This window comes from Camelus bactrianus, chromosome 9 (genome assembly GCF_048773025.1).
Source record: "Camelus bactrianus isolate YW-2024 breed Bactrian camel chromosome 9, ASM4877302v1, whole genome shotgun sequence".
In the NCBI taxonomy this organism is placed as follows: Eukaryota; Metazoa; Chordata; class Mammalia; order Artiodactyla; family Camelidae; genus Camelus; species Camelus bactrianus.
Genome location: NC_133547.1, coordinates 163,410 through 191,290, shown reverse-complemented (window position 1 = coordinate 191,290; position 27,881 = coordinate 163,410). Strand labels below are relative to the sequence as shown.

Genomic DNA, 27,881 nt, shown 5'->3' with positions numbered 1-27,881 from the left:
GAGGCCCAATCGGAGGCCTCATTCCGGGCTGGGGGCGCGACTTCCGGGACCATAGCAACTTCGCCCGCCTTCTCTCCACAACTCTGTAGGGCTGCGCGCGCATCTTACCCCTCCCCAGAGCCTGGTGGGAGGAGCAGGGAAGGAGCGCCTGGACTGATAGCCAATAGGGAGCCTGAGGCCAGCGTTGCTATGGCAATTTTGCCCTCCTTCGGCCCCCCCCAACGCTGTAGGCCTGCGCGCACCTCGAGTTTGGGCCGCCGTCTAGTGAGAGGAATTGGGAGGCGGGGCGAGTGTAGGGCTGTGACCAATCAGGGACCCGATGCCCGAGCTGCTGTGACGACCGCGGGAGGGCTTTTGTCAGACCCGATGTAGGGCAGCGAGAGGAGGAAGTGATCGGTTCCTCCTCACCTTGATGGCGCTTCTAATGTGCTGCGGCTCCGCACCTGGACGACAGTCCCCGGCCTTGCAGCCCTGCGAACACGGGTAGATCAGACTACAAAGGAAGAGCCGCGGTGCAGTGACTCTGAAGTGCTCTCCTTAACCCTAACCCCAACCCCTGGCCGACCTGGTAAGTGTTGAAATCCTCCGTCCCAAGGGGGAAATAGGCTCGCGTCGGGAGCGCTCCCCCCAGGGCGCAACTTGGCAGCGCAGAGCTGGGCATGTCCCTCTAAGCTGCGTCTTGTTCTATCCTGTGAGTCTCTGCAGAGGCTTGGGGCCACACGGGTTCATTCCTTATCTCAAGGGGCACCCGTGACATGTGCCCGACTCTGGGCTGGGTGCTAAGGTTGCAGCAGTGAACAAGAAGGTCACAGATATTCTTACTGCTCTCTCTTCCTTAGAACTCACATACTAGGGCAGAGCTGGACAGTCAATAGCCGGACAGACCATTGGTAGTATTCTTTATGTCAGAGCTAAGTGTTCTGTGCAAGACAAAGCACAATGATGTGACAAAGACTGTTGGGGGCCCTACCTCGATGGCGGGGTCAGGGATTAGGAGCATAGATGCCCAACGACAGGAAGAATGGGGCTAACCGAGGCCAGGGAACAGCCTGCAAGGCTGTGAAAATGGCAGGTACAAAGGCTCTGATGCAGGGACAGGTTTATTGGAGCCTTAGTGAGGAGCAGAGGGCGTTTAGGGGAGAGGCGCCGAGATCGACGGGAGTGTGGGCAGGTGGATGCTGGTAAAGAGCGGATCTCCTAGCTCTTTCCACTTAGAGATACGCGGATTCATTTGTTTCACTTTTTTTTTTTTATTTATTTTTATTTTTAATGGAGTTATTGGGGATTGAACCCAGGACCTCCTGCATGCTAAGCACACACTCTACCATTGAGCTATACCCTCCCCACTTTGAAGGTACTAATTAGGAAGCCAGTCTAGGCACTTTCTGAACTTCATGTTCTGACCAGTTCATGGTCCTTTGTTAGGGCAGTTAAAAATGAATACACTTATCTTTCCTTCTGCTTTCTGGACATTCCACCCTTTTGCCATTTCTGCTCCAATTCCTCCCCTGCCTGTTTCCCACCTCTCTGTCCTCTGCGTTTTATCTACTCGTCTCACAGCTTCTTTGCACTGTGTGCCAAAGTCGGCCTTCAGGTACTGTATCCTGAGGGTTCACATGTCCTGAAATAGTCCTTGAACACCAGCTCCTCAGTTAGAACTGGATTTTCCTGGGCTGGAACACACATTCTACACAATGTTCACTGATGAAACCCATTTACAGAGGAGGGTGTTTGAGAGCCACTTTCATCTTCTGGACTTCATCCTTGTCTCCTTGCCCCTTATGAGGACTCCTCCACCCTGTGATCTTGCACAGCAGCCCCTTAACCTGACTTGAGCCTCGTCAACAGATGTATTCTGGATGTCAGACACACATTTGTGATGGGGCTGTCCACTCCCATCCAAGTCAATATGCACTTTGCCAGCATTTCGTGGATTTCCATTGTTGACGTGGAGTACAGGATGAGGGAGTGTTATGGAAATGATGGGCCAGCCAAGAAACAAGCACCACTCGGAGGGTTGGAGTACTCAGATTTATTACGCCGGTGGGCTCAGAGGGGCTTCTGCTCCGAAGCTCTGAGCACCTCCAAGACGTGTGCATGAGATTTTATAGGGTAAATTACAAGCTTGGGGTATTGGCCAATAGGCATGGAACAGCTTTAGCAGCATCATTATCACAAAAGTAGAGGCAGGGAGGCAACAAACCAACATTTCAAGGCCAGATATGTCTCTCTGAAAATCCAGCTGGCTAGCAAAAAACATGAGCAGGGAATCAGCAAACTGACACTTATTAACTTAGATTTACGAATTAGCCCAACAGAACTCAGATCAGTAATCCGACACTTGTTACACTTAGATTTACGAGTAGGCCCAGCCCCGCTTTTTCTTCACAGGAGCATCTTGCAAGCAGGGTGTTTCTATAGAAGGAGTGTCACAAGTCCTCAAGGAGGTCCTCCCACTCAGACGACCACCCCTGTGACACATGTAGTCCACTTTTTTTTTTATTGAAGTATAGTCGATTTACAATGTTGTGTTAATTTCTGCTGTACAGCATAGTGATGCATTTATATATATAATTCCTTTTCATATTCTTTTTCATTAAAGGCCATTACAAGGTATTGAATATAGTTCCCTATGCTCTACAGTAGGCCCTTGTTGTTTATCTGTTTTATATATTATATATTAGTTAGTATCTACAAATCCCAAGCTCCAAATTTATTCCTCCCCATCTCCTTCTCCCCACAACCTCACTAACCATAATTTTGTTTTCTGTGTCTGTGAGTCTATTTCTGTTTTGTAAATATGTTAATTTCTGTCCTTTTTTAAAATAAAATTCCACATATAAATGATATCATATGGTATTTTTCATTCTCTTTCTGGCTTATTTCACTTAGTATGATACTCTCCAGGTCCATCCATGTTGCAGCAAATGGCATTATTTTATTTTTTATGGCTGAGTAGTATTCCTCTGTGTGTGTGTGTGTTTGTGTGTGTGTGTGTGTATCTATATCTATATATCTCACATCTTCTTTATCCAGTCATCTGTCAATGGACATTTAGGTTGTTTCCATGTCTTGGCTATTGTAAATAGTGCTACTATGAACATTGTGGCACATGTATCTTTTCAAATTAGAGTTCCCTCTGGATATATGCCCAGGAGTGGGATTGCTAGATCATAGGGTAGGTCTGTTTTCAGTTTTTTAAGGAATCTCCATACTGTTTTCCATAATGGCTGCACCAAACTACATTCCATAATGGCTGTACCAAACTACAGCAGTGTAGGAGTGTTCCCTTTTCTCCACACTCTCTCCAGCATTTATCCTTCATGTAGTCCATTCTTAGAAACGGTTTTACACTTAGTTGAGCATTAAGGAATAATCCTGGGTAAGAACCATGCATATGTGGGACATGTGGGAGAGGCTTCTAGTTCGGTACAAAACTTGACCAACGCTCATCCCCCGGTAATAATAATACTGTGTTAATAACCACGGCGGTAAGGAAGTAATAACTAACACTTATTGACAGTTTTCTAAATTCCAAATACCATGGTTTTCCTGTCATGCTTTTGATTTAAAGTTCATAACACCCCCACAGGTAAGTCCTATAAATGGTGAAGAAGCTTAGGACAAAGATTCCAGAGCCAGACTCTGTAGGTTCACATCCCACCCCAGCTAAGTTCTGTGCTTTTGGACAAGTAATGTAAGCCTTTAGTGCTTTATCTTTCTTAATTTAGAAATGGGACTGATAATGGCATATGCTTCCTTGGTGTTTGAGAGGCTTGAGGTTATGTGGGTGGAGGATGTAGAGCAGCATCTGCCAGAACTCAGCGTGTGCAGTGTTTGCTATCATCTCCATATGACAGATGAGGACACAAGGGCTCACAGAGGCCCAATCATCTGCCCCAGGTGACTGCTGCCCACATTGAGATTATACTTGGGTTGGGGTTTGAACCTGGGGATATGGGGCTGTTGTGTGCACAGAGGAAGACATTATTTTTCTTATTTCATGCCCAATTTACTAATTTATGGACTTATCAAACAATTCACATTTTAAAACATTAAGTAATGCGAATTTCTATATAATTACCAGCGGCACTAGTGAAAAATAAAAACATAGATTCAAGAAATTGTAGCTATGTTTAAATACTGATTGCTTCCCACTCCTAGATATTTACTCATGTGAAAAGAAAACTATGTTCACAGGCTTGTATGCAAATTTTTCTAGCAACTTTATTCAAAATAAACAGTGGGAACAACTCCAATATCTATTACTAGGGTGGACAAACACAATGTGGTACATCCATAAAATTGAATCCTTTAAGCCCATCAGAAGCAAAAAATTTACTGACATGTGCAACACCATGAGGAAAAAAAATTGAAAGCATGAAGATAGTGGATGAAGCCAGTTAGACAAACTGTAAGATTCCATTTATACGAATACAAAATTATAGTTTTCTATACTGGCTGCATTCATGAGGCGAGAACTTCATGAGCGCCAACAAGAAAAGGTGTGTGGGGTATTTTTCACTGAAGGCTTTCCAGGGTGGTTGACTGAGTAAAATTTCTCTCTGATGTGACTATGCAGACTTCAGAGGTGGGAGATAGGACTGAAGACCTTTCCATACTCCTTACACACAGAGGGTTTTATTCTATCGTGAATTCCTCATTAGTGAAGTAAGGTTGCTTCTCCTTGAAGGCCTTCCCAAAAGCCACGCATGCACAGGGCGAGTCTTCGACGTCCATTCTCATGAGGTTCTGCAAAAGGGACTGTTGAGGCCCACATCCTACTGTTGATCTTTCCGACACCTCCTCCTGCCGAGGTCCCCGGGCCCTCGGTACCCAGCTGCTCAACGTCAGGGGTAGGAATCTGGGGCGGCTGCATGCCGGGAGCCATTTCACCAATGTTGATGCCCCTTGACAAAGTCAGGGCAAAACGGCCATGCAGATTGCAAAGCAGTCTCACTCTGGAAAATACCGACATTTCCTTCTGTTGTTTATAGTGCCTATAACTGGATTGGGGTACATGGGCTTTTTGAAAATTGTACAGGATGATTCTCAATCTGGGGAAATAATAGGGGCTATGATGATGACTGTGCAGGACAATTCAAACAATGGAATTTCAATGAAAGTACTTGGAAATAAATCAAAAGATCAGGGCCCCCATGGTGTGTCATGCCTCAAGCCCTAAAGACAACGTGTGCCGTTAGCTCTGTAAGAAACATAAGATAGATATCTCTAGGTTGACTGCTTTCCTTGTAGGTAATAGGAACAATAATCAGCCCACTGTTGGGTTCCAGGTGCCAGTGGGTTGGGACCCTCGTGACCTTCTCTTTTTGAGCTTGTTTTTGTGAAATAGTCTTTGGTTAGGAGCTGTTCTTAGGGATAGAATTGAAAATGGGTTAAGGGGTAATGATTAACTAAGTATAAGGCTAAGGGGTAATTTAAAAAATCATCAGGGTGATGACGTTCAGCCAAGTCGAAAAAGGCCCGTGACCACACCCTGGGTATGGAAACAGGTTAACAATGTAAACAATAAAGATGTAAGAGTCAACTTGGCCACAATGTGAAATCACCTGTTGATAAAATTGTATAAATACCACAAATAAAGAAAGCCTTGCAGAGTTGCCTGCATGGTGATCAAACCTTGACTGGCTCTCTCACTCTTTTGCCGACGCCGTCCATCCCTGGGTACTCCTGGACCTGCTGGAGCGGGACTCCGGCAGCCGCGGGTACGACCAACTTTTGCACTGACCCTGGGGACACCCCAGCGAGATGTGGCTCCACTACGGTCGGGGACACCGGAGTTAGAGGAGGCGGGACATTCGCCGCGGTCACGGCGCGCATAGGGTGTTATGGGACCGTCCCGACTCTCCTGCCGTCCCTGCGGGCTGCGGGAGCCTCCTGGACGCAGTCCCCGGTCCAACGACCCTGACCTCCTGCCAACCACTGAGAAGCGGAAGTAGCCCCACAACTGTCGGGGGCCGGCGGTGGAGGTCCCGCCCAGCGCCTGCCTAGAAACGCCTATCTCCTGGGCTCTAATTGGCCAGCGCCGGGTTGTTGGCGCAGTGTCTTCTGGGTAAGGAAAATCCCGCTTCAGGAACGCGCGCGCGGCCTCGCTGCGTTCTGTGAAGGATCCATCCGCGGAAGAGGACGGCGCCAGTCCGAGCCTTGAGCCGTGCCTGAGACTCGCAGTCAGGACTGTGGGGACGCTGCGTCGCACGCAGTGTCTGGCGGGGCTGCACACCCGCCCTACGCCCCCCTAGCCTTTTGGGCATTTCACACAGGAGAGGTTGGGGACTAAGGCCCCTACTTTCACGGTCAGCCCCGTCCGTCGGCAGGGGTCGCCGCCTTCAGGGTCTAGCTCCGCCCACAGGATCTAGCTCCGCCCACAGGGTCGGGCGCAGGTTTGTGGAGGGTGCACCCTGACCCTCCTTGCCTCACTCCTCGGACTCCATGTAGGGGATGTTGGTATCCTGAGCCTCTTTCTCCTCCCCCGTCACCTCCCTGCCCTTGTTTCTGGGGCTCTGGGGAAGTCACGTCTGGCCCAGAATCCCTAATCCTAGTCGAGGATTACACAGAAAGATTCCCATTTCTGGCAGTCAACGGGATATGACCTGGCAAGTGTTAAAAGACGCAGAAACCCGCATGTGTAAATGCTTGGCAGTGAGGCTGAGCTAGGAGTGTTAACGGGAACCATAGGTCTCTCCTGCGTTTGGTGAAAAAGTGAGCAGGGGGCAAGAGTCAGGCCTGGAATGAATTCAGGCCTCTGTTTAGAGGGTGCTGGGAGCCATGGGAAATTTAGAGCAGAGAGGGGATGTGATCTGACTCAGGGGTTAGCAGGCTCCCTCTGGCTGCCAAGGGGAGAACAGACTGTGCCTGAAGAAGGCCTGTGAGGAGGCCATTGGTGACAGGTGGTTGCAGCAGGGTGGTAGTAGCGGAGGTGGCAGAGGTGCTTGGGCTCTGGGTCTGTTATTTCAGTAGGACTGGCCCAGTGTCCTGATGTGAGGCAGAGAGAGACAGTGAGCTCTCAAGGATGTTTTGAACTGGGTGTTTGAACTCAGTGGCTTGTTGGTTGTAAGTTTCATCATCTGCGATGTGGAAGTCGGTGGCTGGAGCAGGTGCCGGGGGTCTGGAGTGTGAGTTTGGAGATTTTAAGCATGATATATCCAGGTACTCCCGAATGGAGGCACTGTGTGGGCACCTGGACATGGAGCTCTGGAACTCTGCAGGATCCAGGCTGAAAACATCCAAAGGATGGGGCTGGAGAGTGGACTAGGATCAACTGAGATGGATAAAGGATGATGAATACCCCAACGTGTGGAAGGAGGGAAGGCTGGGTCCTGAAGAGGACCAGATGTCTGATTTAGGCAGTTTGAAGACGATGGTAGGTGTTGCTAAGGCCTTTGTGAAGGCTGATCCTACGTCAGGAGGAGAATGCAGACGGGGTGTGACGGGGGCCAAGGTTCCAGAGGGGCAAGTGGACCTGGGGTGCAGCCTGTGGCATGGCTGTGTCAAAGATAGGGGGTCAGTGGGACCTAGGGTTGGGCTAATCTGCCCATCTGTGGGCTTGCCAGATTTTGATATCTGCCTTCTTTGGGGCCTAGGGCTTTTCACACAGGGTCGCAGATTTGGTGACAGATGGGGTCATGTTGGAGACAGGCGGGGACTCAAGCCTAGGGGGTGGGCTCTGAATGTGCCTCAGGAGGAGAGAGGAAGGTCATGGCAAGTGAGGGGACAACCTGGGCAATGGCAGAGGTGAAGGAAGGCCAGGTCTCAGATCCAGTTGTGGCTCTGGGTGGCTGAGTGTTGACTAGAAATAGGGCCAGGTGGGAAGCTCTTCAATGCAGGGCCAGGGGTGCCTGTGGCTCTGGGCCGTTGGAGGTGTGGGAAGCACTGGGTCAGGAGAGGATGTTGGCTGCTCTGCCAAACACTGGACACCACATGCAGAGTGGCATGTGGGGAGGCCAGGGAGTTGCCCAGGGGGTGAACTTGTGAGATTGTGCCAAGTAGGAACAGTTTTATATGCCTCGCAGGCAGGAGGGCAAACCAAAGGGCCCTGGGAGCAGATACTTGGCCCTATGGGAGGACGGTGAGCAGAGGTTTGGTTGCATCTGAAAGGTGAGATCTAGGGGACACAGAGGGACTTGGCTGGCAGGAGACAGGGTGAGGCTCGTGTGCCTGGACCAGAGCATAGATAGCACCTATCTGGTTACCAGCTGGTTGTTGCTGTGGGTCAGATGCAGCGTCCAGTCGTAACACGAGGAGAGAGGCACCTATGGCCCTTGGGACCTTGGTTTCCCCAAGGGTTTTGGGGATGACTGTCTTATCGGGATGTGTGTGTGTGGGGCGGGGGGTGGTTTGGGCCTCGGGAAATAGGATGGCATTCACAGATATGGTGGGACCCTTTCAGGTCAAAGGCCTGGATGTGGCCATCTGTTCATATTTTGGTTGATTTTTGTGCCCACTCATCGATCCCAGGGACTGAACACATTATTGTAGGCTCTGGTGACACGCCCGAGGAGGTGGCTGTGTATTTTTCCCAGGATGGGTGGAGGCTCCTTAATGTAACCCAGAGGCACCTAAACCATGATGTGATGTTGGGGAATTTTGAGCTTATTGGCTCAGTGGGTAAGTCCTTTATCCCCTCCCTAAGTGTACTGACCACTCTCTCTCTGTGTTTTCTCATGGGAAGTTCTTTCCATTCCAAAGCTGGACCACAGGGGCAGCTTCCTTCCCAGGTTCTCTGTGGTTGGTGTTGTGGGTGCTGGGACTGGGCAGGGTGAACTTCCCCTGCATCTCTTTGATCAGCCCTGTGAGTATTCCCAGTAGCTGTTGCCTCAAGACTTAGTAGGGTGGGGTTTGGGGGCCAGATCTTTGACAATGTGCCTAACTGATCCCACCAGTCTCCTCCAGTTCCCAGCCTGGTGACCGTGCTGGAGTCATGGCCCCTTTGTGCTACAAATTTGCCCTCTTTCGCTGCATAAGACCATGACCTAGGCCAAGCTTTATCTCTTATATCCTATTGCCATTTAATGTTAGATTGCTGGCTCTGTGGGTCAGACAACCCCAGTTCATGATGGAGAGCTCATTGGATTCACTTAGCCTATTGTCTTCAATAAATGCTGCATCCTGTGCAGCTCGGGATCATGTCTGAGGACGGGCAACGTAAGACTTAAGAAACAAAGAGACAAAGTAAAGAGCAAAGATGGGACCAGGGGACTCAAGATCTCGTGGATCTAGAGCCCCGAAAGCCTAGTCAGCATCATATTTATTAGGAGTATACAGCTCAGAAAAAAATGTGATCAAAGAGGTGGGGCTTTAGATACTCCATGCGATAAGCACTAAGTTCTGCTTGCTGGTTAACTGATTAATTTCAGGCCCATCCCTTCCAGGAACAATCACCCTCCTGGGAGTATGCAGAATTTCTGAGTCTATCCTGTCATCGCCTCCAGGACACCTCAAGATAGCAAATACTTCCCCTAGGTTCAACAGCATGCTTTCATGCCAGAACAAAGTTCTGTTAATGGATGATCTGGCTTTCCAAGACCATCCATTGTTTCACCCTAAGGAAATATCTGCCCTCCATTCCCTTACGATTAATGTCAGGATTGCTCACCACAGATTTTCCTTAGCATAATACGTGCTACAGATCATGTACTGCGCAAAACATTAAAACAAAGCAAGCATGTGCATTTTAAGCAAGCAAGTGTGAATATAATATTTTAAGCTCATGGAAGTTTAGGAGTGGCTTCTTTTCTAGCTGCTTGTTGTCCAGCAGCTTGTTTTCCAGCAGCTTGTTTCCCAGCAAATAAAGTGGACCAGTGTGATGTTTATACAGTGTCAGGATGATCAAGATCTCTGTGGACTGCATCATGGCAGAGAGCAGAACTGGTGCAGTCCTGAGGCAACTCTGTGAACATGTGCTGCTTGTTTGGTATAAGCAGGTAAAAGCAAATGGTTTCTGGTGTTCTTTGTAAATTGAATGAAAGAAAAGTCCAATAGCTGCATGCCAAGTGCCAGAGGTTCTGTTAATCTGTTGCAATAAAGATACTACCTCTGGGGACAGGGTGGGTATAGCTCAGTGGTAGAGTGGGTGCTTAGCATATATGAGGTCCTGGGTTCAATCCCCATTACCTCCATTTAAAAAAAAAAAGATACTACCTCTGGAACAGCAGCTCCAGTTGAAGTCACCAGCAGATTAAATTTACGGTGGTCCACAGTCATTCTCCAGTATCCATCTGACTTCTGCACTGGCCAAACTAGTGAGTTAAATGGGAATGCTTTTTTCAGATCTTTGATAGTGGCATTAATCTCTGCACTTCCTCTAGGGGTGTGGTATTGCTTTTCGTTAACTCGGCAGGGGCTGGAAGCTTCAGGGCCATTCAGCCCTTCTTAGCATAATGACCCTTACCCCTACAGATGAGTGGAGTATTAGCCCAGTCCAACTCCCAGTAAGTCCAGTGGGTCCACAGGCTCATGTGTGGTTATTTTCACAGCTGGTGAATGAATATTGGAAGACCCCTGTAGGCCTCCACTTGGACTAAGGACATAGTAGTGTTTTGAATCTCAGGAGGTAGTGTCAGTTCAGAGCCAGTGTCTAGTAATCCTTGGAAGATCTGAGCATTTCCTTTTCCCCAACTCAGCAGTCACTCCATTAAATGGCTGCAGGTCCCTTTGGATAAGGCCTGGAGAAAGACTTATGATACATACTTTTGACAGTGGTCCAGGGTCCTTTCTCAAAGGGACTTGGCCTCCTCTTCATTCAAGGTATTCTGGGCTATAAATTGATTTAGGTCTGGAAACTGCATAAGAGGCTTTGACTCTCCACTGTGGCAGATTGAGTCAGATTGTTGGCACCAGATATAGACCTTTTCCTCATGTATAGGTCATGCGCTACTCAGGTGGGCTGCATATGTCCTTCTTTCTGAAGAACACTGTCATCAATTCACCACTGCCAAAGACCTCTGCAGGCCAAGGCCTTCTGATTGACTGTATGTCCCAGCCGCCTGTCATGGCTGATGTGCCCACCTTGCATATTTGCTAGTTAAGTGCTGCCACTTGGCCTCTGCTATTCATGGGATCATCCCATGGAAATCATAGAGCCCATCTTAATGGTCAGATCTCCTACAGTTACAGCTGGCTTACAAAAGACAGCAGCCACAGAGACTTTCAAGGCTGCAGGTCCTCCTCTCTTTAACATATTTCTTAATTACTTTAGTGAAGGGAATGTTTTCTGGGGCTTCTTGTGGAACAGAGTTGGGGAATGGTGTTGCAATTTTTTATTGCTGCTATAACAGGTTGCCACAAATTTAGCAGCCTAATCCAACACAAGTGTAGTATCTCATACTTCTGTAAGTCAGGAGTCCAGCACGGGTCTCAATGGGTAAAATCGAGGTGTTGGTAGAGCTCCATTCCTTTCTGGAGGCTCTAGGGCAGAATCCATTTCTTTGCTCATTTAGGTTTAGAATTCAGTTGTCTGTAGTCTCTTTTTCCTTGCTGGCTCTCAGCTGAGGGTCATTCCCCACTTCTACAGGCTACTGCATTCCTTGGCTCGTGGTCCCTTTCCTCCATCGTCTAAGCCAGTAATGGCAGGTCAGGTCCCTCTCATGCTTTGAATCTCTCCTGCCTATTCTTTCAGCCTTGCATCTCTTTCACTCACTCTTCTGCTTCTTTTGCCTTTAAGGGTCCATGTGGTTGTGGGCCCACCTGGGTAATGCAGGATAGTATCCCTATTTGGGGTCAGCTAATGAGAAATTTTAATTTCATCTTCAAAGTCATTTTTTCCATTTAAGTAACATATTCACAGGTTCAGGGGATTAGAACACAGGCATCATTTTCGGCCTACCGTAGGAGTGCAGGTCCCATATGATAAATCCAGGCCAATACATCTATCTCCCTCAGCCTTCGGATTCTCTCTTCCACATTGTACCAGGGCAGCTGGGACGTCTCAGTCTCATTAACTTCAGGCCAAAGTTGAGTCCAGGTTTCAGTTAAGGTGTTAAACTACCTCTAGCTGCTCAAGCTGAAATATCAAATCTTGTAATTGTGGTAAGTGCACCAATACCAGGAAGTTCATCCCAATTTGTAAATGTGCTCTCCTTGACTTTAAAATCTGCTCCCACATGTGTTGCCCAGGTTTTCCCTGATATATGTACATATTAGCAAAGCCTTGAAATTTCTTGGTGTGTGAGCCATTTCCTCCTGAACTGCAGTATGTAACTCTCCCCATGGAGTGGCTGAGATTTGACCTGGTTTTGTGTCTACAGCAATGGGAGATTTTTGGTGGGTCTTGTGGAGAATGGGCATCTGCCCCCAGTGAGATGATCAGAGGTTTTCAAGCAGAGGAGGGCTCATGTCCTCAGATACTGGAGAGCAAGCTACTTCTGGTAAGGGAGGGTCAGACTGACTTGGGGATTCAAGATTGTTATTTTTGCCTGGGTCTAATCAGATGTTCTCATTCCAAGTCTCCTTGTCGTATTCTTGAACAACCAGTGCCCTAATTTTCACATGATAAACTTGGCAAGACTATGATTTCAACTGATATAAATCAGTTATGTGCACAGTCAAATTTTGTGTTTGATTTTCAGCAACATCAGCCCTAGCTACAAGAAATTAAATTGTTTTAGGGCTGTCATGAAAACTCTGCTTCTCAGCTTGAGCTGAGGGCTTAAGAACATGAATGTTTTGTATTCTTTCTGTACGTGCTCTGGTGGGCTCAGGACGCTCGGTCCCATGCCATAGTCCTTGCAGCTGTCATTGCCATAGAAGTTAAGTGCAGGAGCCTTGGGCTCCCAAGGCGTGTGCTTCAGTTGGCACTTCATCACAATCAACCACAGGTGACAGCTTGTGTAATTGATAGACGGTGTGCCCTGGGTTACCAGCATCCTAGTTCCTGTTGGCAGGCAGCTCTGCCTTGTGCTCAGGCCTAAAGACACAGCCAAGCCAACCTCAGTCTTCACAGGCTGTCTTCTGGGACCATTCCCAGCACCAATTCTGTATGTATTTGGGTCTGGTAAATAGAGAGGAGCCACACAGTGCTTTGAATAGGGGAAGTTTCATATATGGTCAGCACAGTGCCTTTGCAGATCGGTCCAGCACTGACCTTCTCTACACATGACATGAGTCACACACTTACCCTTCGGTGTCACACAGAATACCAGCCTCTCTGTTGCAGTAGCTTTTTTCACGAGACCAGACACATTCCTCTTCACAGTGCTTGCTGTTGGCAGCCAAGGCCTTCCTGAAGCCCTTTGCAGAGGAGTGACTTAGAGACCCTGACTCTTCCTCCCTCTTCTGTTCCCCATCTTTGTATCCTCATCCTTGTTGAGATCTCTCACATTCTGTTGTCTAGCTGGGCCTGGGTCTGCAGGGCCAGCCCTTCTATCCAGACCCTTCCCCCCAGAACCTTCCAGCAATCCCATGGACTCCTTCCTGAGGGTGTTGACATGCATTAATGAGGACGGGGCCTCCTTCTGCAATCTAACACTGTTAACTGGCATTTCTCTGCGTTCAGGTTGTCTGTGCTTCACCTCTTGAGCAGGTAAAGAGCTGCAGGGCCCACCCATCAGAACGCCCTTTATGTGTGGGGAGTGTGGCAGTTTTCCAGGCCAGCTTGGGCCTCGTCCAGCAGTGGGCCACTCCCGGTATGGGGGAGCTACAGAGGAGCACTGTGGAGACTGTCCCTCACAGCTCCTGCCTCAGGTAGCACCCAGGAGTCATGTGGGACAGAAGCCCTTCAAGTGCAGAAATCTTTCCTGAAGAGCTCTGCCCTCGTCAGCTGCCTAGAAACTCACACTGAATTGATTGAGATCCTGTAGGGTGGACATGCCTTCAAGGAGAAATCAACTCACTACTCAGAAAAATTCACACGGGAGAAACATCCTTTATGTGTGAGGAGGTGGGAGCGCCTTCAGTTGCACTCCAAATGGAGCACATGTCAGTTTACACACTGTACACCAGGAATTGACACAGCATTGTAAACTGACTATATACTTCAATTAAGAAAAGAAGTTCACACAGAAAGAAAATATTACAAGTGCAGTGAATGTGGGAAGACATACAGCCACAAATCCACATTTGTTCAGCACCAGGGAATTCAGGAATGCAAGGCCTTATGAATGCAGCAAATGTGGAAAAACCTTCATCCTCGTATCTACGCTCATTTGGCACCAGAAAGTTCACTGGGGAAAGGCCCTATAAATGCACTGAACATGGGAAATTCTTTAGTCAAAGCTCTAACCTCATTGGACACCAGTGAGCTCACACAGTAGCAAGGCCTTATGAATGCACTGAATGTGGGAAAGCCTGCAGCAGAATCTCATCTCAGCCGGCACTAAAAGGTTCACATGAGAGAAAAGCCGTAAGATTGCCACCAGCATGGGAAACTTCATTGAAATATCCACATGTAATTGGTACCGGAAAGCTCTGGATACAGAAAGGCCTCGTATGTGCAGCCCATGTCTGAGAGCTTCTACCTACATCTCCCAGCTTAACACCAGATATTGTCCGAAAGCCTTCAGATATAGTTGCACCTCATTCAGCACCAGAAAATTCACAACCCCAAAAAGGACTTATGAATGCAGTGGATGTGGAAGATCTTTCCGCTAAAGTACCAAACTTGTTCTATATGCAAGGTTTCACACCATAGAAAATCTTCAGTGCAGCCAAGGTAGGAAAACCATTAATTGCACCTCCACTGTTACCCAGCATCAGACAGTTCACACTGGAGAAAGGCCTCAGGAGTACGATGAAAGTGGGAGAGCCTTTGGCCATGGCTGTCAACCTTGTGTAACCTCGCAGCAGAGGTTGAGGGTGCAGACTTTGCAAGGGAGCCATCTGTGGAAGTTCAGCTTTGTGCTAGTACCATATTTTCTGTTGCTGTGAACAAATGACCACAATTACTAACACACTCATTTGTTAGCTCAATTCTGAGGTCAGAATTCTGGCATGACATGGCTATCCTCGGCTCCTGCTGAGATAAAGGTACTGCCTAGACTGAGTCCTTTCTGGAGGTTCTGGAGGGAAATCTACTTTCATGATCACTTTTTGTTGGCAAAATTCACTTCCTTGTTGTCGTAGGACTGTGATCTCTGTTTCCTTGCTGGTTGTTAGCTGAGGAAGACGCTCAGCTCCTACGTGTCACCTACTTTTCCTGATATGTGGGCCCTTTCATCTTCTAGCCAGTAATAGTTGATCAGATCTCTTCCATACTTGGAGTCTCTGACTTCCTCTTCTGCTTACAATTGGAGAAAACTGCTTTTAAAGGGCCTGTGTGATTAGATCAGGCCCACTTAGATAATCTACATTTCTGAATGTCATCTGTGCCACGTAGCAACCTAATCATGGGAGTAAAGTCCATCATATTCAATCTCATGGATTAGGTTGGAAGAGTCTTGAGAGCCATCTTAGAATTCTGCCTACTATGCTTGTATGTTCTAACAGTCCTACTGGGGAGATTCCCTGTAAGTGCTGGGTATGTGGAAAATTTTCCAGAGCTACTGATTGGCCCTGGGCCAGGGCCTGTGGTAGAAACCATGTAACCTCTACCAGCTGCCACAGTGAGGATCAGTCACCCAGCATGCTCAGGGAAGGAAGACCTTGGTGCAGTCCTTTCCTAGAGGGAATCCTGAGTGGCCTGAGCCCTTTAGGGGACTTCATGGCCTCCTCACTGATGGTTTAAGCATGGATGTGACCCACCCTTGGCCAAGAGGACCTGAGCTGGGGTCTGCTCAGGGCTTAGAGAGAAGGTCTCTCTTCTTCTTTTATTTTTTTTTAAGTTTTTTTTTGGGGGGGGGTAGGTAATTAGGTCTCTCTTCTTGATGGATGTTGTTCACCCCACACGTGATGCCCATGTGACAGCTGTCTAGCTTCCAATTCTTCCAGCCCAGGAACTGCCTGCCTCACACCACCCTGGATTGTGTCATGATAAATGGCTTAAACCATATTTAACCCTGGGGTTTCTGTTCATTGTGTAGGATGGACTGAGAACAAAATTGGGCACTGCTGGTCTGAAGGAGAGTGAAGACCTTTGATGGGAAGTCTTGACACTGCTTCAGAGGGGGGACAGCAGGATGGTAGCGAGCAGGTCTAAATTCAGATTTGGTCTTATTTGTCTTGCTGCCTAAGATCTCCTTGCAAAGAATGAAGACCTCTGTGGGCCAGATCTTGTGGCCAGAGTATCAGGGTTACATGTTGGACCCAGAGCTCAAAACAGATCATAGAGTTGAGTGTGAAGCACAAAACTACACCTTCTAAAAGATAACAGGGAAAAAAATCTAGGTGACTTTGAGTTCGGCATTTAGATGACTTTTAGATACAACACAAAGAGCATGATCCAAGAAGAAAAAAAACCGGTTGGACATCTCTAAAATTAGAAGTTCTGCTCTGTGAAAGGTACCATGAAAGAGAATGAAAAGACAAGCCCTGGACTAGGAGAAAATATTTGCAAAACACATCTGATAAGGGACTTTTATCCAAAATACACCAAAAAAAACCCCTCTTAAAACTCAACAATAAGAAATCAATTTCAAAAGGGCAAAAGATCTGAAGAGACACCTCACGAAAGAAGATACACAGCTGGCAGATCAGATGAAAATACCTCAATGTCATATGCCATCAGGGAATTACAAGTTTAAACAACAATATCACTACATATCTATCAGAATGGCTGAAGTCCAAAATACTGAGAACAGGAGGAAACAGAACTCTGATTCACTGCTGTTGAGAATGCAAAATGGCACAGCCACTTTGGAAGACAATTGGGTAGTTTCTTACAAAGTTAAATACAGTTCTATCGTATGACCCAGCAATCACACTCCTAGGTATTTACCGAAATGTGTTGAAAACATGTCCATATAGAAACCGGCACATGAATGTTTATAGCAGTTTTATTCATAATTGCTTATAACTAGACTCAAAATCAGATGCCATTCAATAGGTAAAGGGATAAAGAATCTGGACATTCATACAATGCAATTATTTAGCAATAAAAAGAACTAAGCTATCAAGCCACAAAAAGGGAGAAATCTTAAATGCGTATTCCTAAGTGAAAAAGTCAGTCTGAGAAATGTACATTCTGTATAATTCCAACTCTGACATTCTGGCTATGGTAAAACTGTAGAGACAATACAATAGTGGTTGCCAGGGACTTGAGGACAGAGGGAGGGATGAACAGATGGAGAACAGGGGGTTTTTCATGCAGCAAAACTATCCTATATAATACTGTAATGGTTGACACGTGACATTATGCATTTGTCAAAACCCATAAAATTACAGTACAAAAGGTGAACTCTAGTGTAAACTATGGATGTTAATGTATAAATGTGGGTTGTGACAAACATACCACACGTTAACAGTAGGGGCAACTGTGCAGGGAGAGATAGGGAATATGGAGACTACCATCTGCTCAATTTTCCATAAACCTTGAACTGCTCTTAAGTATTAAAACAAAAAATAAAAAACCTAGGGTAATACTGGTGTCAGGGAAAAAAATATGCTTTCTAAATAGTGGACAGAGCGTCTCTGACACCATCAACCACATGCTCACCCTCCTCTACTAGACCCCAAATCTGAGAAGGGCATGGACTGTAATGGGGTAGGTATAAGCCTACCGTCCCCAGCATAAGTTCAGGCCAGACCTGTGTGAGTCCAATGACTGGTAGGTACGTCGCTTTCACCGTGGGGCACGGAAAACGCAACCCATCTGAAAAAACAAACGCTGATCTTCCCCACACCTGCCGAGCTCCCCCAGTTGTTGGTGCTCCAGCTGCTCACTAGACTCGGGTCAGGGGTGCCTTTCTGGGTCTCCGTCTCCTGCTCCGTTAAGTAAACACAAACCCAAGGGCGACTTTCTGACGGCCGCGGGCACGGATGGGCTTTGGCGGAAGGCGGACAATCGCCGCGGTCACCGCGCGTACAGGGTGTGGGGGGACCTGCCAGACGCTCGTGTCTTGCTCTCGTTTGCGAGGGCCCGGGGAGCCCCCAGGAAGCCTCCGGGACGCCATCTCCCGCGCAGCGGCCCTGACTCTCCGCCCCGCGCTGCTCCAAAGCAACAGCGAGGTCCGGCGCCGGAAGTTCCTGCCCCGCCGGCGCAGCTCTCCTGGAAACGCTCCTCTGCTGGGCTGTCTTTGGCGGTACGGACGCAGTGCAGTCCGTCGCTTATGGGGAACGTAGTTCGTACGTGCCGCGAACGCGGTCACAGGTGACGCGGAAGCCCAGTTAATGGAGGTCTGCGGGCAGAGGCACCACCCGACAGCGCGGATGGGGCGGGACTTCCGGCGTTGCAGGCTGTGCGCGTTTTGCCGCGGCTGGTGGTCCGTGCGAGAGTTTTCAGGGCTGCGCTGGCACCGCCGAGACCACCCTGGCGCGGGGACGCGCAGGGACCCTCGCCGCGCGTTAGCTCGCGCCGTGACCCCGGGGCATCACTCCTCCTTCCTGAGACTCGCTGTCGCCCTCTGAGAACCTTCGGCAGTAGCGGACTTCTGCGCGCAGGGCGGGGTGGCGAGTAGGGATCTCAGCTGCATCCGCGGAAACTCTGCCCACAAGTTCTCATGGCAGAGGAGGCGCAGGTGAGTGGGAGGTGTCAACCAGGCTCTGCCACCCGCATCCCCAGCTGGCAGGTCCCAACTCTGAGAAGCCGGGACGGGTGAGGAAGGCAAGACAGGTGAAGGGACAGTCTATGCAAAGGCAGAGAGGGAGGAGGGCCGTAGGTCCCGGAGCTCTGTGTGTGGTTCCCGGCGGCTAAGGGTTTAAGGTGGGGAGGTGGAAGATGCCCTTGGCAGGGGGCCGTTGGAGGTGTGGGGAGGACAGGGATGAGATTGTGCTTGCTCTCCATGGTAGCACTTTGGAGACACCATGAGCAGAGTGGCATGTGGAAGTTGCCAATGGGGTGGACTGGTGAGGTTGTGCTGGGCATGTGGAGGTGTACCATAATGCAGTAGAGTTATGTGTCTGGCGTGCAGAAGGCAAACTGGAGGGCCCTGGGACCAGGTACTGAGACCTGGGAGAGAATGGTGAGCATAGGTTTGGTTGCTTCTGAAGGGTGATATCTGGGACGGAGAGGGAACAGATTGGCAGGAAATGGGGTGGGACCTGTGTGCCTGACGAGGTACATAGATGGCATCTGCCTAGTCAGCAGCCTGTTGTGGGCTGGATGCAGAATTTAATAGTAACATGAGGAGAGAGGCATTAATGGTACTAGGGGCCCTGGGAATCCTCTGGGATAGGGGCCTTAGGAGGAGGGCGGGATGAGGGTATGTTGGCGGAGGGTAGGGGGGTGGCTTAAAGAGAAAGATGTCAGTCAGAGATGTGCCTGGACCCTGAGACACAGGTCAAGGGGCTGGGTGTGTTTCTCTGTCCTTGATTTGGTTGGCTTTTTACTCATCATTGACCCTAAGGTTCAGTTGAATCCATCATTTCAGGGTCCGGTGACCTTTGAGGATGTGGCTGTGTATTTCTCCCGGGAGGAGTGGGGCCTTCTTAATTTGACCCAGAGGAGCCTATACCGTGATGTGATGCAGGAGAACTTCGCACTCGTTGGCTCATTGGGTAAGTTTCACACTCTCCCCCAGCAAACTGACCACCTCTGCGCTTTCTCCATGTGAAGTTCTGTCTGCCCTAAAGCCCACAGAGGCTGCGCAGCTCTTCCCCTCCCTGTCTTTGAGCAGCCCTGTTAGTAGCCTCAACACTTGTTGCCCACGGCTTCCTGGAATAGGGCTTGGGGTTCAGATTTTTACAGTTTGCCCAGCAAATCCCACCAGCTCTGCCTCTCTCTGGCAGTGGGACTCTGCTGAAGCTGTGACCCCTCTGTGTTCTGGGTTTTGCATTCTTCCGCCAAAAGAAATTTTATAGAGTCCTCCCTGAGCCAGGTGTGAGCCGTGAATTCACATTAATAGATCAACCCGGGCAGCATTGCTATTTTAATATCCATGAATGTGAGATGTTTTTCTGATTATTTAACTTAATTCTATTTTTTAACAGCATTTTCAGTTTCCAAGGCTAAATTTATTTAAAAGTATTTTACTCATTTTGATGCTACTTTAAGTGGAATTATTTTCTTAATTTCATTTTAGGTTGTCCATTGCTAGTGTATAGAAATGTATGTTTAACGTCATACCGTTTGTGAGTGGAGCTGTTTTCACCTCTTCTTTGCTGAAGTGACTTGGCTAAAACCTCTAGTACTTTATCGAATAGAGGTTGTGAGAGTAGACATCCTAGTCTGGTTACAAATCTTATGGGAAAAGCATTCAGTTTTTCACTAATTAATATGATGTTTTTTTAAAAAGTTTTAAACTTTAATCAATTTATTAATTTTTGAAATTAAAAGCTTGTCATTGCATTTATACCAAGACATGCTACCCATTTCTTACAGGTGCATGATGTTAGCAAGAAACCAGCTTAATTAATATGATGTTAACTGTAGGTTTTTTGCATATGCCCTTTTCGGGTGAGGAAGTTCCCTTCCCTTCCTTGTTTGTTGAGTGCATTTATTATGAAAAGTTAATTTTTGTCTAATGCTTTTCCATGGCTATTGAAATGATCATGTGATTTTCCCTATTCTGTTGACATGGTATATTACAGTAGTTGATTTTCATGTTTAACTTTGCATTGCTAGGGTAAATTTTTTTATCCTAGGCTTATAATCTTTGTATATTTTTGGATTCGGTTTGCTGGTATTTTATTGAGGAATTTTGCATCTATATTCATAAGAGTTGTCAATGATGTAGTTTTCTTTTCTTGTAATGTCTTTGTTTGGATTATGACAGTAATTTTGGCTTCAATGGATAAGTTGGGAAATGTTCCCTTCTTTTCTATTTTCTGGAAGACTTTGTGAAATATTGGTGTTAATTCTTATTCACTTATTAATATGCATCGGTGAAGACATCTGGATCTATCTTTTTTTTCCCCTGTGGGGAAATTTTTTAAAAGTCTATTCAGATGTTTTATTTCTTCTTGAGTCCGTTTATCTCAGCTCTTTTTTATTTCCTTCCTTCTTCTAGCTTTGAGTTGCTTTGCTTTTCTTTCTTTCTTTTTTTTGTTCCTTGGAGTGTAAAGTAGGATACTGGTTTGAGATCTTTTTTAATATGTGTGTTGTGACATAATAAGAAATATATATTTTGGCTTTGTTCCCAGGTCCTTGGCATGCAGATCCTAAAACACTTGGAATCTCTAGAGTGATAAGATGCTAATTGTATGCTAATGGGTTGATGGTAGCTGGGCACCTCTAGATAGCTTCAGGATGGGGAGTGGTCACCAGAAAGACCAAGGCATAATTGGAAGGTTGGATTTTCAGCTATCCTCAACTCCTCCTCTCCACCTCCCTACCCTGAACTCTGGGAGAGGGAAAGGGACTGGAGATTGAGCCAATCATCAACAGCTGGTGATTTAATCAGTCAGACCTATGTGTTAGAATATCCATAAAAACTCCTAAATGACTGGTTCAGAGAGCTTCTGGATTACTGGACACATTGAGGTGCCAGGAGAATGGTGCTGTCAAGGGCATGGACACTTCTTACCCCCTATATCCTCAATCCCAACCCCTGTCATACCTTGCCCTTTGCATCCCTTCTGTTGGGCTGTACCTGAGCTGTATCCTTTAAAATAAACTGGTAATAGCGAGTTCTGTGAGTCATTTTAGCACATTATTGAACCTGAGGAGGAATCAATAATTGTGGGGATCCCTGATTTATAGCCAGTTCATCAAAAGTACAGGAGGACTGGGACTTGCAGCTGATGTCTGAAGTTCAGGCAGTTCTGTGGGACTGAGACCATAATCTGTGGGATTTGATGCTAATTTTAGGTAGTTGATGTCAAAATTGAACTGAATCCTTGAACACCCAGTTGGTGTCAGAGTTGGAGAAGTGGTGTGGAAACAACCGTTCCCTTCTACATTTGGTGTCAGAGGTGTTTCTGTAAATTTCCCTCTAAGCACTGCTTTTTCCCATAACTTTTGGTTTGTTGTGCTTTCTCTTTCATCTCAAAATGTTTTGTAATTTTCCTTGTGGTTATTTAGGAGTAGTTTATTTAAATTCCATAAATCTGTGAGTTCCCCAACTGTCTTTCTGTTGTTGATTTCTATTTTAATTCCTTTGTGGTCAGAGAACATTCTTTGTATATCAGTTCTCCAGAGTCTTTTGAGACTTGTTTTATGTCCTAGCAAATGGTCTGTTCTGGAGAATGTTCCATGTGCATGTGAGAATGGAGGAAAATGTGTATTCTGCTGTCGTTAGGTGGAATGTCCGTAGCTGTCTGCTAGGTCTAGTTGATATTTAGTGTTAGTCAAGTGTTATGTTCTTGTTCCTTTTCTGCCTAGTGCTTCCATCCATTACTGAAAGTTGGAAATCAAAGTCTCCAACTATTATTGTCTATTTCTTACTTTAATTATGTCAGTTTTGCTTCATAGGAGGTTCTTTCTTCTAATAAAAAATTGTAGTTAAAAAAAACATGAGATCTACCCTCTTAACAAATTTTTGAAAGTACAGAGGTGGTTCATGTTCTAACACTTGGTTTCCTTCCTGGTGCCGTGTGACACGAACTTCCTGTGGTGCTTGATGGCATGGATCAGCCTTGAGCTGGCCTCTTACTGTCTTTCTCCCTCCTAGGCTTTGCACCTTTGAGGTCCCCTGTAGTTTCTCAGTTGGAGGGTAAGAAAAAGCCCTGGGTGCCCAACATGCTGGACATGACTGTGGTCAGCAGAGCAGAGGCCAGGATGAGTCCTGGTCTTGATGAGTGAGGCCAAGGGACGCCTTGGTTGCAGTGACGGATATCTGTGTGCACTGGCATTTTGTTGCTGGGGCCAGTGACCTTACCATATTCCCACCTTTCTTATCCCCTCTGGACACACTGTGTAGTCTTGCTGTTTCGACCATGACTCTCTGGCCCTGGATGACTCATATCTCTGACCTCTGTCTTGTCATTTCCTCTTTGTGCCAGTGCAGAGCCGTCCACTGTGACCTACTCTGCATTGACTTGAGATGCACGCATATCCTTCAGTAATACTTGAACACCAGCTGCAATCATCTTTTCATTGGATTGGACACATCCTCTTCACAATACTTGCTGTCATCAGCAGCTAAGGCCCTGCTGAAACCCTTTGCAGAGGAGTGATGTGGGGACCCTGACTCTACTCCCAGCACTCCTCCTGTCTTTGTGTCCTCGTCCCTGGTGGGTCTTCCCTATTCAGGGTCTGGCAGAGCCCTGTTCCACTGGGACAGCCCTTCTTCCTCCAGACCTTTCCCGCAGCCTCCTGGCAATTTGGTGGACTCCTTTCTGGGTGTGTCCAACAGGCATTGGTGATGCAGGTGCCTCCTCCCTCTAATTCAGCTCTCAGTGACTGACTCTTCTGTCTCAGGTTGTCCGTGTAGACTGCAGGATGAGGAAGCCCCTCCCAAGCAGATGGAGAACTGCAAAGTCCACCTATCAGAGAAGCTCTTTCTGTGTGGGGCATCTGGGAAGGAAGTCCCTGCCATCTTAGGCCTCCTCCAGTATCAGGCCACCCACAGGGAGGGGAAGCCAGGCAGGAGCACTGAGTGCAGGGAGGCCTTCCCACCCGGCTCCACCCACCAGCAACAGCAGGGAGTCCACACCACACAGAAGCCTTTCAAGTGCAGAGACTGCGGGCAAGCCTTCCTGAAGGCCTTTGCGCTCCTTGACCACCTCATAACTCACTCCAAAGAGAGACCCTTCAGGTGCCCAGCAGGTGGAAATGCCCCCAAGGAGAACTCAACCCTGGTTCATCACCGAAAAATTCACACTGGAGAAACATCCCATGTGTGTAATGAGTGTGGGAAGGCCTTCAATTACCCTTCTAAACTGAGGAAACACCAGAAGGTTCACACGGGCATAAAACCTTTCAAGTGTGATGAGTGTGGGAAAACCTTCAACCGCAAAGATGCGCTTGTTCTGCACCAGAGAATTCACACTGGAGAAAGGCCTTATGAGTGCAGCCAGTGTGGGAAATCCTTCAGTGTTCTGTCTACCCTCATTCGGCACCGGAAAGTTCACATTGGAGAAAGGCCCTATGAGTGCAGGGAATGTGGGAAGTTCTTCAAATACAACCATAGCTTCATCCTTCACCAGAGAGTTCACACTGGAGAGAGGCCTTATGAGTGCAAGCAATGTGGGAAAACTTATGTGACCCGCTCTGGCCTGTATCAGCACTGGAAAGTCCACACTGGAGAACGTCCCTATGAGTGCAGCCTGTGTGGGAAAACCTTCACTACCAGGTCCTACCGCAATCGGCACCAGCAGTTCCACACTGAAGAGAGGTCCTATGAATGTTCAGAATGTGGGAAAGCTTTTAAACACAGTTCTACCCTCCTTCAGCACAAGAAAGTCCATACTGGAGAAAGGGCATAGGGGGATGGGGATGTGGGAGAGCCTTTGGCCATGGCTAGCCTCTTGTTCAGTGTGAGAAGTCTCACTCCACAAAGGAGCTGAGGAGAGCAGCATTTGAAAGCTGGACCTAGCACACCCCAACACACAGCCTGGGGGTAGCAGGCAGTGGGAAGCTTTCAGGAGCTGTGTTGCACTCTGACCTGCCCAGGCTTTTGGCACTGTGGAATCACTGCCAGTTTCTGTGACAGAAGCCATCGCACCTCTATCACCTGGCAGGTCCCCTTGGTGTGCATCAGTCGCCCTAGTGTGCTCGGGGAGGCTGAGTTCTATGCTGCCCACTTGATACAGGAGAGAATCATGAGTGGTGGAGCCCATAATGGGTCTTGTTCACTCCCTGACTGGTTTAGGTATGGACATGTGCTAGTTCTGGTCAAGAGTAGCTGAGCAGTGTCTGTCTGCTAGGGGCTTCCAGGGAAGGGTAACCATTTTTATGGATACTGTTGACACTACCTATGGTAACTGTCATGCAATTATTCAGCCTTGAAACTGACTGTCTCACACCGCTCCAGAATATCTGGTAATAAAGACCCTTTTGTTTAAGCCACCCTCATCTTGGGGTTCTGATCCCTGGGTGTGGAAGGACTGAGAACAAAACTGGCCTCATGAATAGAGGGAATAGTTTCTGTGGGGTTCCCTGACTGTTGGCAGCCTCAGTGGGGACAGCAGGATGGCAGAAGTCAGCTCCAGTCAAGATTGGCCTAATTTGCATTGGTGCCTGAGACCTCCAGGGAAGGGCTGAGGGCTTTGTGGGTGAATTTTCTGGCCTTTATTCGTGGATCCAGAGCTCACCATGAAGAATGGGGTAGTTGGTATGAGGTCCCCGTGTGACTAGGGACAGTGGCACCTGGGTCCCTTGTTCCCAGGGAATGTTCTGCCAACTCCAGCATTGGTCAGAAAAAAAGTGTTTCCAGAATCAGCTCAGAAGCCATGCTCTCTGAAATCAAGAATGTGGAGGTAAGTTCTAGACTGGCTGTAAGACATACAGGGGCGTTTTGGAAAGAGTAAGTGGGCACAGAGGCACTGAGTGAAGAGATGTGGAGTGGGGCATCTAGTAAAGAAGAGTTTGAGCTGGTTCTAAAGAGGCATCCACAAGTGTTCCAGGAACCATGGTTTCATGGGATAAGGAATGCTGAATTTCTCAGGAATTGCAGACCTGTTACCTGTGGCCAACATCACTGTCAGCAAATAATCTACAGATTTTCTGGATTCTCATAACCTTTCTGGGCATGTTCGCCTCATGACCATCCATCACCCTGGACTGAGAGAAAGATCCTGTAGTCTAGGGTGTGGCTTTTGTGACCCCACCAGTGCTGCTGGTGTCTTTGCACACCATAGGCTTTGTTGTTTTTGCTGCCACTGTCCCAGGGCTCCAGGGAAAGAAGTGGTTGAATCAACATATGGATCCAGATCTTCTGGTTTGTGGGGCCTTTTGATTTTAAAAATCTGGAAAATATTTTTTCAAAAGGTAAATAAAATATCCATTCAGCAAAACTTGTATGTGTTGTAGCTCTCTGTTCCTCCGTCTAGAAGGTGTTTATTGTCAAGAAGAAAATGTTAGCTGGGATGTATGTATGTGGAGAGAACTGCTACGCCCAGACTTAAGGGGCTTTGGGCCTCGGTGCTCAGCCAGTACTGCATGTGTAAGTGGGATACTTAGTTTCCAAATGAGGATTTTCCACACATCATTCTGTTATTGATTTCCTATTTAATTGTTATAGTCAGGGTCCACACTGTATTATTTTAATTGTTACATTTATCAAGCTTTGCTTTATGGCCCAGGATATGGTCCATTTTGGTAAATGTTCTACATACATGTGAAAAGAACGTGTATTCTGCCCTTACTGTACAGAATGTTCTATAAATGCCAATTAGGTCAAGTAGGTTGGCAGTGCTGTCTGTCTGCTGTATCCTTACTGATTACCTGGGATGGGTGTGGACATCTCCAGCTATAACTGTGGATTTGTCTGATTCTCCTTGCAATTCTATCAGTATTTGCTTCATGTACCTTGAAGCACCGTTAGGTACATTAACATTTAGGACTGTCGTGTGTCTTGATTAATTAATACCTTTATCGGTATGAAATAATCTTTGTCATTATTAATATTCTTCACTCTAAAACTGACTTTGATACTAATATAGCCCACTTCAGCTTTCTCTGGATTAGTATTAACATGGCATGTCTCTTCCCAGCCTTTTAATTTTATTTGTGACTTTGTATTTAAGGTGGGTTTTGCTCTTCTAACAGTCTCTTTTAATTCAAAGTGTTTAGGCCATTTAAGTATTTTATGATTGGTTTTTATTTATTGCTTCTTCTCTTTGTCTTCCTTTCCCCATCTTTTGCCTTCTTTTGCATTAAGAAGTTTTCATGATTCCTTTTTGCCTTTTTTGTTTTGGGTTTTTTGTTTGTTTGTTTGTTTTTTGGCTCATTACCTATGTATATTCTTTGATTATTATTTTAGTGACTGTTCTGGGGTTTATAGTATACATCTTTAACTTATCATAGCCTACCTTCAAGTGATGTTACACTACTTCATTTATCCTTATAGCAGTGTGGTATCATTTTTCCCTTCCCAGACTTTCTGCTATTCTTTCATAAGTTTTACTTCTATAAATTGTAATCCCATAATACATTGCTATTATTGTTGCATTTAACAGTCAGTTATCTTGTAAAAAAAATTAAAAAGAAAAAAGGTATTTTATATTTACCTAGGCAATTATTATTTCTGGTGCTTTTGATTCTTTTGGGTACATACATATTTTCATCTGATATCATTTTCCTTCTGCTTGGAGGACTTTTTTTCTTCTTTTGGGGGGTAACATTTCCTAAGTCTGCTGGTAATAAATTCCCTTAGCTTTTGAATGTGTGAAACAGTCGTCACTTTACCCTCAACTTTGAAAGGTCTTTTCACTGGGTGTGGGATTCTCCATTTACAGGGTTTTATCCTTCCAGTGCTTTAAAGATGCTGTTGCACTGTCTTGCTTGTACTGTTTCCTGAGAAGTCTGCTGTCACCCTTATCTTGGCTGCTCCATGTACATAATAGCTTTTCTTTGGCTGCTTTCAAGTCTTTAATTTCATCACTGGTTGGGAGTTCCCTGACTGTGTTTCAAGGGGGCACTTAGCTCCCCTTGCTGGGCTCTTAATTTTTCTCTCTGAGTCACCATTCCTTGGTTATGAAAGGCAACATGTGTTTGCAGGTAAGTAGTTAGCCAGCCTGCTTCTTGCCAGTAGAATTTGCAGGGTACTTTTTCCTCTCCCTTTTGATCCAACCTGCAGGTGTCTTGTCTGCTAGTTTTCTCAAATACTTGTGGGTCTCCTATGGATTTTAATGATGATCTCTCCATCAGAAAAAGTCTCACCCACTTATATTTTCTCTGCCTTTGCCTTGTGCGGAGACAGCTGGGGAACAGTGCTTGTAATCTGAGGGCTCTGTGATTTGGTCAAGAGGGTATGTGAGGCATATCAGTCTCTTAAAGAGGCTGTTTGGATGAA

At 46.9% G+C, this 27,881-nt stretch overlaps 1 protein-coding gene and 1 long non-coding RNA gene across 4 annotated transcripts; one reads left to right on the top strand and one right to left on the bottom strand.

Moving 5' to 3' along the window:
* Positions 1–261: 261 nt before the first annotated feature.
* ZNF584 (zinc finger protein 584) lies at positions 262–25,885 on the top strand. 3 transcript variants are annotated; one of them, XM_074370895.1, is made up of 4 exons: positions 18,108–18,563; positions 19,416–19,542; positions 22,596–22,721; positions 23,348–25,885. In XM_074370895.1, the coding sequence occupies exons 1-4, from the start codon at positions 18,546–18,548 to the stop codon at positions 24,349–24,351; spliced, it is 1,275 nt and encodes a 424-aa protein (XP_074226996.1). In that variant the 5' UTR covers positions 18,108–18,545; the 3' UTR covers positions 24,352–25,885. The 3 variants fall into 3 exon arrangements, with proteins under 3 accessions (XP_045377892.1, XP_074226996.1, XP_010960327.1); XM_045521936.2 differs by lacking the exons at positions 18,108–18,563; positions 22,596–22,721 and adding an exon at positions 262–568 and having other exon boundaries at positions 23,345–25,885; XM_010962025.3 differs by lacking the exon at positions 22,596–22,721 and having other exon boundaries at positions 23,345–25,885.
* LOC141578703 (uncharacterized) lies at positions 4,203–6,693 on the bottom strand. The gene is made up of 2 exons (XR_012509328.1): positions 5,641–6,693; positions 4,203–4,961 (listed from the first exon to the last, which is right to left on the bottom strand). It is a non-coding gene; the product is annotated as an uncharacterized LOC141578703 (long non-coding RNA).
* Positions 25,886–27,881: the final 1,996 nt, after the last annotated feature.